General features: G+C 39.4%; 1 protein-coding gene across 2 annotated transcripts in view; it reads left to right on the top strand.

Annotated features, from left to right (window-relative positions):
* Positions 1-841: 841 nt before the first annotated feature.
* PDE7B (phosphodiesterase 7B) overlaps positions 842-11,621 on the top strand; it is a 162,803-nt gene continuing 152,023 nt past the window's right edge. The window contains exons 1-2 of one of the 2 annotated variants that reach the window (XM_064708383.1): positions 842-999; positions 1,194-1,308. In XM_064708383.1, coding sequence (XP_064564453.1) covers positions 1,288-1,308 — 21 coding nt within the window. In that variant the 5' untranslated portion in view covers positions 842-999; positions 1,194-1,287. The remainder of the gene's footprint in view (positions 1,000-1,193; positions 1,309-11,621) is intronic. The other variant, XM_064708381.1, reaches the window with a different exon arrangement.

Below are 11,621 nucleotides of genomic sequence, written 5' to 3'. Positions count from 1 at the left end.
AACAAAACACTTACGGTTGTCAACTGACTTCCTATCAATTATCTTGTGCTGTTTTGGCCTTTTTTGCCCATGCTAATTGACCTTGATGAACGTTATTTGTTCCTTGAAGCTTCAGCAGCGTGGTTTCTCCACTGCCAATGGTGTGGTTGTACTAAAAGTCTAGGTCTACCTTCCTCTTGCCTTTTGATGTGGACTTTGGTACTAAATAAAATGCTGTCTGGTGGCCCACAGCAGAGCCACAGCTGTGCTGCTGCTGGAAGGAGCAGTTGTTTGCCCAGATCAGCCCTCCAGGGCGACCGCATCCGTGACTCGGATGGGGCAAGGAAAGCAGTCTGCTAATCTGCAGCGTAGCTCCTGCTGACTGATAAAAGGATGTGTACAGTAGTCTCAGCCTTATCTCGTTAGCCAGGTTTACACTGGTGTGACACTGCTGAACTTAGACAAGCAGTTCCTGATTTACTGTAGGGCGAGGGCAGAATCAGGTCTGATTTTGCACCACGACCCATAGAGATTACCCAGCTCGCCCTGGAAAACATCTTGTGTATATTTAAGAATACTTCAACATAAGTAATCATATTTATAGCCTTTCCCCATGTCGTGAGGATATTTTGGATCTTTCTAGTACCTCTGGATATAAAATCTTTCTGAGCTGAACCCAGGACAGATAAATCATGACTCCGGCTTCTTTCGCCTAGGGTAGCCTGCCTCAATCACTGCCACATTCCTCCCATAGCAGTCCTTTAAAATTAATAGCACATGCAGAGGAAAAACTAAACCCTTTGACGTCACTCCCGAAACGAGGAAACACAAACAGAAAAGGCTTCTCGGCGGCGCTGGCAGCAGCGGGGCGGGGATTGGGCCGCGCTCTGCGCTCTGCGCTCCGCGCCCGGCGCTGGCAGCGCCTCCCGGCCGGCCTGACACGGGCGGCCAGACTGCCGCAGCCGCAGCCCTGCCCTGGCACTTCGTGCGCTCTCCGCCCGAGCCGCCGGGCCTCTTAAGGTGGTTTCACTGCCTGGGTTGGGGGACTTGGGGAGGTCTTCTTTTCCTTTTGCTTTCTTTTCCTTTTTCTTTATTTTCCTTTTTCTTTTTTTTTTTTTATTCCCCCCTCTTAAAAAAAAAAAAATCCTTTTTTTTTTTTTTTTTTAGTTCCTATTATTTTAGTTACTTATTTCTATTCCCAATTCTGGATGCAGTTGCTGGATTCTGCAGTACAAGTCTTCATGAACAAGCTGCACCGCTCAGAGATTTCACGGCATTCAGAGGTCACAGAGCTGCCACTATGGTTAAATGTCTTGTTTAATGGTTGAGGTATGTACGGCAAATCTAAAAGAAGCAGCATGGTTGTTATTTTTTTTTTTTTTTTTTTGAAGGGGAACTAAAATTGTGAGGGGAAGAGGGAGATAATAGTATTATTTAGTGGAAAAGATTTTTTCTGGTGATTGTTACTACAGCAACCGTTTTTTGAATTTCGTCCCTTTTTCTCTTTATTCAAACTAGATGAAAATTTTGACTTACGTTGATTTAACCATTTGATGGTTACAGAAGATTGCAAAAGGAATCTCTTGTAGAAGTCCTTTCTGACCCTGCTGGGGAAAGTGTGGTTGATCTCTTTCTGTATGTTTTCCTATTGCTCTGTGGCAGGAGAGGAGACCTGGGACTTGTCTGGCTTAGATGAAGGAAGAAGAAAACAGAAACTTGTTCCTATCCTGAGGGGGCTGTGAGTTTTTCTGAGAGTTAGAGCAGAGGGAGGAAGAGTTGGAAATAAACAGGTCAAGCGGAAAAAAAATCAGCTTCGTTTTTAGGAGTACATGTACTGCTTTTTCCTTTTTTTTTTTTTAATACATGCTTAGATTACTTTACTTGGTTTGGGTTCAAAAGTTCAAAATTAAGAAGCAGCCTGAGCTTTGACTAAGAAACAGATCCCCACTGGGAAGGGAGAGAGCTGCTTGTCTTACATTAACACCAGTTTTCACACAGCTTTTGCTACCTAGGCAGAGAGAAGTGGGAATTTGCTCAGGAGTTGAAGTGATGTAACCTGGCATCTGTGTGATAGCATATAGCTTCAATTCATATTTGAGCCACTGATCTGCCTTGAATGAGTATTGCAGCATCACAGTGGGCAGTGTGTGCTGCAGTAAATGAAAGCAACTGCTGCCATCAAACTAACATTGTTTTCAAGAGTGTGATTCTAAATTACAAGAGGAAGAGCCACGTGTCAGAGCTTGTGTGTGTGTGTGTCTGTGTGTACAAGCGGTCTTGAAAATAACTCCAGCCAAGACAGGAGATTTCTGTTGTTAATTGGATTAATATACAGGTATGTTCAATATCCAGCAATCTTCATATTTTTCTGATTTGTGGAAAGAGACTTTTCATAGCTCTGTTTGAAATGTTGCTGTAGATATAAATCCTTGGCAATTTGAAAATATTTCAGTTTAACTTTAAAAATTATACCTAAAAAACCAATGCCTTTAACAAGGGACAGAACATGAGCACACCTTTCTCCTGCAGTGTACCCCATAGGGTTAAAAACATTAACTACACCAGGCTGAAGCATGCTAGCTTAAGGACTGCAAAAATATTAGCTCTGAAATGCAGAGGATGTGCTATGTGCTGTGAATGGACAATTGCTATTCTGCAGTGCCTAGTGGGAAAACAAGGACTTTGTGTATTGCAAATGCATAACTGCAGCTCCTCCATTTCCTTTGCTGTATCTTCACTGATGACTGCAGAAACAAAGAGATTTGTCACAGATAAGCTCTGTGGTGCCCCATCTCTTTGAAGATGCAGGAAGATCTTTTCTCATATCCAAAAACCTGAAGTCAAGCTTAGTTGGGTGAACTGTTATTCTATAATCTCTGTGTCATTCTCTCTTCCTCAGCCCTCCCCAAATTCTTACTATGTGAACTGCCAGCTGTTTTCAAAAACTAAAGCAATACTTCTCTAGGCTCGAGTTCAGAAAGGCTAACAGTGTTGGTTAGGTGATTAATTTGTAAATTTCACTGAGTGTGTCTCAGTCTATAGAGACTATAACCTGTTCTGTAGGGAAAAACCCTGTCACCATGAATATCTTCAAGTTTCCAAAGGACAATCTGTAAGATATTTGTTTACAATAATTTCTGAGAATTAAATTATACACTTATTTTGATAAACAGTTTTTAGGGAAGCTTTGGTTTAAGCTTTGTATCTACATGTTGGTGCATCTGTGTTCCGTAGCAGCTGCTAGTGGTGGTACTAATAGAAAATCTGGTAAGTGGACTTCAGCTGAGGCAATGAGTTTTGCTGGTTTTGTAAGAAAAGTTTATTTGCAGTGTTTCCTCTGAACAATCTTAATTCAGCATCTAGAAAAAATACAATTTAAGGCTGGCCTCTCTGCAGTGGACAAAACACTTACTGACATTTGCACTCACAATGTTTCCAAAAAATTGTGTATTGCAGAAGTTTCATGGGCTATGAATGGCTGCTTCTTCTGACTTAATTGCCATAGAGTGGACAGGAGTTTTCACCAGTGAAGTTCCAGTGATTCCATCAGACCAAGGCACAGTCTGCTGAGCCTAATCCAATATAGTACAGATCACTTTTTAAAATTGTAAAATGTTTAATTGTGTAAAATAGTATATAAATATATCATTATAACAGCTGCTCCTGTTCATGTCCTTTTCTCCCTGTTTATGTCATTTTCCCATCTGAAAATGAGCAAATGAGCCGTCTGCTTGCTCTTACCAGACTTCTAGGTAAGTCATGGTAGCAGACTGATTTTCCAGGGTCTTCATTGCAAGTATGATGTATGTTTGAGACATTTGATCATATGTGATTCCTTTTGACTCATCACGTGGTTCTTCTACCAATAGCTAAAGCATATTTTAAAGAGAAATGGTCTGAAAATTGGTATTCTATGACACATATATGGTTTTCTTGTAATTTTGCAATCTCAGGCAAAAAACTGCTCTTGTACTGGTCGTTTCATTATAGGAGCTGCATGAAGCAAAAATGCCGGCTATTAACCAAGCCATTAGTGTCAACAGAGTAAAACCTGACACATCTCTATTTAATCATAAAAAATATTTGAGACTTAATTTCTCCTCATATTGAGGTAGATACATCCTCTTGATGAGATTGGTTCTGGTTTCTGGGCTAACAGAAAACAAGTCATGTGGTGCAGCCAGGAAGATATCCCATGTAAATAGGAATTCTTAGCTACTCAGTGTTGTTCATCATCACATTGTTACTCCATTTTCATGCTTGAAATTATTACAGCATTCCATGTGCTTGTCACAGGGTGAAAGTGAAAGGGACAGCTGCGGTCCTGCTAGCTGCCAGAACAAAATTAAGTCTTTTGTAATCAAATGATGGTTCAGTATTCCTCCTCTCACATCCATATTGGGTAGAAGATGTCGGAAGTATGAAATTCATCGTTCTTGTTCTTCAGCCAGCAAGCTGGCTTACTCTTGCAGGGACATCAGTTCTTACACTTCCAGTGAAACATTTGGCTTTACCTCTAGTGTGGAATTTGCACTTTTCAGTCACAAGCTTCAGGGTGTGGAATTGATATTCTTTAGAGTTTATACCCTGATGACAGTGAGACACAGATAAAGCCTAAGTGTACAAAAGTAGTTCAGGAGTTCTGATGTTTTTTCTTTCCCTAGCTACCACAGGGTGCATCAATTTTGGCACCTAAAGATGAATAATTCTGAGAAGATGGATCAAAGTGCCAGGTACCACATAAGCAATCAGATAAGGATTGATAGAAATATTTTGTGCTTCACAGTAAATGAGTGGAAACCAAATAACATGCCTTCTGACAGTAGTGGTGGTTTTTCAGATCTGAAGTATTAGCTTTGTATAAATACTAGAGATATAGAATGCAATTGTTATATTTAAGATAATTTGTTTAAATAATTCATAGAATTTGAAAATGCAAAGACAACTTCTGTGAAGATTTTTCTGCAAAAAGAATTCTGTATCATCCTGGAAACTGTGGAGAACTGTTAAATTTAATTTTTACTATTATTCTTACTACAGTGCCATCCCAAAAAAATTGCATTAGAAAGCAATGTTTGAAGCTCTGAACCCTGTCATTTCTGTTATCCTGTAATAGACTGTGGGATTCAGAAGATGTATTGCAGGGGTTCACAGTGCTCAGGTCTGGGGTAATGATGGCTGTTTTAAAGCCTCCAGTTTTAAAGTATAAAATTAACAAATCAGAGGCAGATCAGATAGAACAGTGTATTTCCAGAGGCCAGGCTTCAGTGACAAAACTGTGAGTGAAAAGTTCGTGGCAGAGACAATTCTCAAAAACCAGCAGTTGAGTGAATTAAACATTTCCTCTGCACACATTGAGTGGTGTGATGTCATCAGTCCTTTGATGCAGTAATTTTGATATACATTTGGCCCTTGTTCTGTTCTTTGAAAAGTGGAAAGTCCAGGGCTATCGTTTAAGTGTTAAACAGTGTCAAATGAGAGAAACTAAACTAATGAAAGGGTACTATTGAGTTGTATTTTTTCATTTTGTTCTTTCTCCCAGTAGGAGCTATGAGTGAGGATGGATAAGAATTCAGTTCAGCTACTTATTTAAGTCACATAGTCTTGTGGTGGCATATGATATTCTTCTGCCAGCTTGCTGTCCAGCCAAATAAGACACCCAGGTTGCCTGGCTGGATAAACATAGCTGATGATCTCTTCCTCTTAATAGGGGGACATGAACAGTTAGGATTCTTCCAGTCGCACGCAGACAAATTTGCTACATTTTAGCTAAAGAAGAATTGCCCTCAGACACAAGCAGCAAGATTTACTACTCTTTGAGAAAGTTATTTTTTAAAAAGTAGAAAAAAATATTTTGAAGGAAACAGTTGCAGAGGCATTTTTTTTCTGTGGCTGGTAGGTGTGTATTAGTTACCCACAAAAATTTCTGGTATGAGAAAACTCACCAACTAATATCTCACTATGGTGTGTGTTAATTCTGGCAGTGTAAGGTTTTGAAAAGAAGAGCAGAGAATCTCCTGTCAAATTAAGTTTAGCTAATTGTTGCGGTGGCATAAAAACACATTTGTGGGGCAGCTGCTGTCAGGACCTGTATAGAATTTTCTGCATGGTTGTTCATGGCAGAGTTTATGATGCTAACTCCTCTGTATGTAGGAAAAGTGTTTTGGGAAGGATGGTCATTATCTTTCAAAGAATAAAGCAGGAGGGAGGCACGTTTTGACTGAATATGCAGCAACTCGGGAATGTCGTAGAGAAATATACAACTGTATAAATGAAATTAAGAAACATCAACTTAACTAGAAAATTCCCAGAGGATGGTATTGATCTACTGTGTGATCAGTTCTGCTCCCGTTGGCAGCTGCCCTTTATTACTTCTGCAAGAAAGGAAATGTATGCTCACGTTCTTATTCCTTCTCTTTCCCCCTGCACAACCTAACACACTGCCTAGAGGGCATGTAAAGACTGGCTAGGTTCTGGGGCTTGTTTTAATATGAGGAGTCAGAGTTACCATCAAATGTGCAAGGATTCATCCCTTGGTAAAAGAGGTGTGGATCCCCACGTGGTTGCTGTGCAAACAAACACGTATTGACATGAAATGCCTCAGTATTTTCTCAAAAATTCAGCTGTCATCCACAGGGTGCAGCTATTTTCCCCTTTATGTACAGTGATCCAGGTGTAGAGTAACAACAGGGACCTCTGCTTGCACAGCCCCAGAGGACAGAATCTGCTTCGTATTTCTGTAGAGGAACACGTGTGCAGCTGCACGCTGAAGTACACTAAAGATGGGCAACACCTGATATTTGGTTTTGCCTTTTCCTTAACTTACCATTTGGCTTTGAACCTCTGAGAAGGTTAGACAGAACGAGGGCTTGGTGAATACCAGGCTGCTGGGATGGGGGAGAAGACCTCACATGGACACCCAGAGAGATGCAAACTGATTCATGACACCTTCATGGGGAAAGAACACTTCTGGCCTTGTGTGAACTGAAAACCATGTTTAAACAGGGTATTTTCTAGAGCTCTTTCTGTTTCTAATGTTGAAATGTGACTTGGCTCTGTCTGACTTCTGCAGAGTCATTTTTGTTTTACACACTGCCATAACATCTGAGTATCTATTAATAACAATGTTCAAGTAGCATCAGAATGGCCATCATAAATGTAATTAGGCAGTGTATCTCCATTTAATCAATATGGTCCTTAGAAGACCATAGGAAAGCCAGAAAAATAATAATTAGTCCTTATTAATAAAGAAGAACTTGCACAGATTAGTGAAGGAAAGAGAGGAACTTTCCATGTTTAGGGCTTGGAAGGAGAACAAGTTGCTTTCTGCTTCAGCAGATCTGAGAACACTTATTAAAAAACACTTGAAAATGCTCTTACAATACTAAATAAAATTCTCTCATTAAAAAAAATAATTTTCTTGAGCAAACTATATCAGCTAGAAAGATACAATTGGAATGTATTTCTTCAACAAGCAAATTCCTCCAGTGCACAGTTGGTTTGTTTTACTAGGACTGCTTTGAAAAGCAAAACAACTAAAAGATAAAAACAAGACTCTAATTGGAGTGCTGTGAGTGCATGTAAAATGTCACGATTCCACCAAGTTTAATAGGACTCCATCCATTTATACCTGTGAAAGATCAGACACACTGAGCTTTCAGGACTAAAATGCATTCCTTCTCTTCAATGGTTAGATCAAATTTTAGGCTCATTTACCTTGCATCATACCTGTTTCATACCAGTTTTCCACAACTTCCTCAGCAGTGTGGTACCACAGGGCTGCCTTTCTGGTTCCACAGAAGCTGTGATGCATTCTTTTTCTCCCATGACACTCTAACCTCCCTTTCTTTCCCTTTCTCACATAAAATAAATGTTTACCAGATTTTATTTGAAATCAGATCCCTACATTTAATTTTTAGCTTATGCTCTAGCATCTGCAAAACTTTATATATTTGTAATACAGAAGGGGCTGATGTTGCTCATATTCAGAACAGACCATGATCTGTTTTAAGAACACAGCTATGTAAGTAATAGTTTTAAAAGCTGAGGAATAAGAGGAAAACAGTAATTTTGTTTAGGAACCAACATGCACTGTGCTGTATCACAAGAAAATTTTCATGCAGTAGGATTGTAACATGCTGTCTCCTTGAACCATGAAACTATAACTATAGCAATCCTATTCACTACCAAAGTATAACCTCTGTAATAGTATGGTAACAAACACCAGTGCAACATGAGAACATCGAATGAGCTTCATCCTATACATCATCATCAAAGCTGATAGAAATGCCCAGGCTTTCTAAATAGCTAAAATTCACTTTAGTCTCTAAATGAAATGGCTGGATCTGAAAAATTGCTGTGTGTTAGAGGTTGCCTGGGAAATGTTTTCCCTTTCTACCTCAGACAGACAGAAGTGGCCAGTAGCCTGTTAGTGCTTTTGAGGTGTGGAAGAAAAGATTCCAGTTCCTTCTCTGCTTCTGTCAAGCTTTCCTGAGGTGGATTACCACTGCAGTGTCCCCTGAGGGTTGAGCTGGGTCTTCATGGGGCCTCATAGAGGCAACCCACATTGCACTGCCCCAGCTTTAGCCCCAGTGTGGAACTTGAGCTTCTACACTGCTGAAGGGGCACATTAATTAAGGTGGTTTGAGGCAGACATTTACCTGCAGCTCCAGGAGTTCTGTCCTGAACCCAAGAAAATTTTCTGATGGGTGTTTTCTTCAAATGAGCACCTCCTTCTGAACAACTTTTGTACCAATGAAAAGTTGTTTTTAAAAAGAAAGCTCAGATGTATTTTACAGAGGAGGAAAGGCCATCTCACTGCAGCATGTCCATCTTGCTTGTGAGGACTGAGGGCTACAGGGGCATTGTTTGGTTTGGGTGCCTGCTCATGGGCAGAGGTCAGTGATGGATGGTTGGACTACATGATTGACAAGGTCTCTTCCAACTTCACAGATGATTCTGTGATGTTCTGGTGACCATCCAGAGACCATTTTGAAGTGTCTGCTTTGTTTTTATTTTATAGCACCTGAATTGAAAGCCCAGAGATCCCTGAAACCTTTAATTTCCAAATGTTTCAGCAATCCTCTTCTCACTCTCCTACCAACAGACTTAGTTCTACTTCTGCTTCTTATATTCAAAGTAAGTGGGGGAAAAATCATCAACCCATACTTTATTTATAGGATCCCTATAATGAATAGATTATTTTTGCATGAAGATCTGTATGTAGAGTGCACTATTTTTTTAAACTGTGAAACACATTTGCTTTAAAAAGAGATTTTCATATGCGCTACAGGTATATTATTATTATTCTCATCCCTCCCCAAATTCAGCCCTTCAGGCCTTCTCTACCAGAGGAAAGGAGTGTGGAATTCAGCTTGGGTTTTTATTTTTTACTTAAACACCATAGCAAATATTGTTTCATTGTTTAAAATCCCGTAATAGGACAAAGGGATAATTATAATGCTTTAATGTGTCAGCTGATCAGAATGCATCTTTGGGGACAATGTCACAGTTACCTGGACCACCTAATACACCCCTACAGCTTGGTCTCACTACCTTAGAATTGTTAAATTGGTATTCATGGTTTTAGAGCACCACTTGGATAATAATTTTTAAAAATTTTAATCATGTTTACTACTAATGTGAACCAGCTGGAGCTGACTTCTGCTATTTCTAAGTATTAGTGAAAACTATTTCACATTTCACATAAAAATAAAGCTGAAATCATTCAATTTCAATTTGTACTTGGCATTGCTATTTTTATGATAGCTGATGAAAATTAGTTTGCCAACAAGCAAACCAATTTCTAAAATGTCTGAAAAGGTCCTGATGTTTATGATATAGAAAATAATTAGCAGAGAAGTCTCAGTGCTTTCGAGTCACACTTTGTCACCTGTTGACAATACTTCAACAGTTGAACTTCTTCAGCTCTGACTTTACTAGAATTTCAGAAGCCTCTGAACTAATTCATCCATTTCTAGAGACATTTTCTAAAATACTATATTAAAGGGCATTTCTCCTTTGTGAATCTGCAACCCTTATTTTCCCCTGAGAACACTTGTCCTAAAATGATATTTTCACCACCCTGATTTATAGGTTCTGGCATGGGAAATAATGCTCTTACTCCTAGTAGCAGACAGAAAATTAGTCACAATCTGATGTTAACAACTCCTTCATTACCTAAAAGGTTTTACACTTTATTAAGTTCCACACAAGCAAATCTATTGCCTTTGAACCACGGAGTTCTTGTCCACATTGCAAGCAGAGAAGACATTAATTAATTTATAAAGTAACAATAGGAAGTCAGTCTCTGTAGCAAACATGGATCCAAACTGTGATACAAGTGAGTTCTGCAGAGAAGTGCCACTTGAGTGCAGCAGAGAGAAAAAAATTGGTTTAGCTAATTTACATTAAAACCTCAAATATGAATAACACTGTCAATAGAGTTGCTGTAGTGGTTCTTCTTGGGACATGAGATTCAACATGTTTTACCTTGATATTTGACATATTTCATATTTTTTTGTGATGGCAACAAATAAAATGCAATGTAGAGAATGATAGGGTGTTTCTGAGATATAGGATTCTGCAGATTTCAGTGACAAGCAGAACAGAAAAGCTTTTATGGAGAGTCAGCCCATCACCAGATGTTTCTACTAAGTCACCAGGGGTGCTATAATTTTGGTCCCTTAAATTGTCCTCACTGCTTTTCAGAATCAAGTGCTTGCTGAGCACACAGGTTGTTTACCGATTAATGTCCCTCTGCATCTTTCCCGTGAACCTCAGGCAGTTCCTGCAGCTCCTTGCAGCTGGAAGAGGAGCTCATGGAATCATGGAATGGGTCAGGTTGGGAGAGACCCCAGTGGGTTGTCTGGTCCAGCCTCCTGGCTCAAGCAGGGAGTTCTCATCCTAGAGCGCATGGGACAGGATTGCATCCAAACAGTTCTTGAATATGTCTGGTGTGGGAGACTCCACAATCTCTCTGGGAAATCTGTTCTGGTGTGCATTGGCAAGTCAATTATGTAAAGAAAATGGCCTTAGTTTTAGCCCAGGCATATATGAAATTGTGTCAGCCTAAATTGTGATATTAAAAATTATAAGGCATTTTTCATGTTTCATGCATGCAATGGCATTCACTCTTCTCAGAGTCTATATAAAAAGCTGTATCAATGAAAACCCTCATATAGACAGAGGATGTTTCTGAACACACTGATGAATGAAGCAAAAATTGGGTTTCTTAAGAGAGCCTTTACCATTATTAGTTTTACAAATAGAGGCATAGAAAGAGTTTTAAATTGACTTGTTCACCCCAACACTTTGACTTTAATTAAGAGTCTTTTAAGGGCCAGATTCAGAACTTTCAAGCTTACCCTCTTTAAAATGTTTTGGGAGCTCATTTTGAAAATTGCGACCCTCCAGTCCATATTTTATATTACATTCACAGCAACTGCTTACTACTTCTAAAAATTATCTTACTACATTTAGGGATAAAGAGTCTTTTATCTAACTGATTTTTAAAAATTGAAATATCAAAGGAAAAATAATCTTTTTTCCTCTGTGAACCATTGGAAGTGCACTGTCCTTCTGATCTGTGAGCAGAGTTGCAGGCAGTCGATGCACTGTGCTGCAGGCAGGCTTCAGAAGAA

Source organism: Zonotrichia leucophrys, chromosome 3 (assembly GCF_028769735.1).
Source record: "Zonotrichia leucophrys gambelii isolate GWCS_2022_RI chromosome 3, RI_Zleu_2.0, whole genome shotgun sequence".
NCBI classification, from domain to species: Eukaryota; Metazoa; Chordata; class Aves; order Passeriformes; family Passerellidae; genus Zonotrichia; species Zonotrichia leucophrys.
The sequence above is the reverse complement of the archived record's forward strand: the minus strand, read 5'-3'. Positions and strand labels throughout refer to the sequence as shown.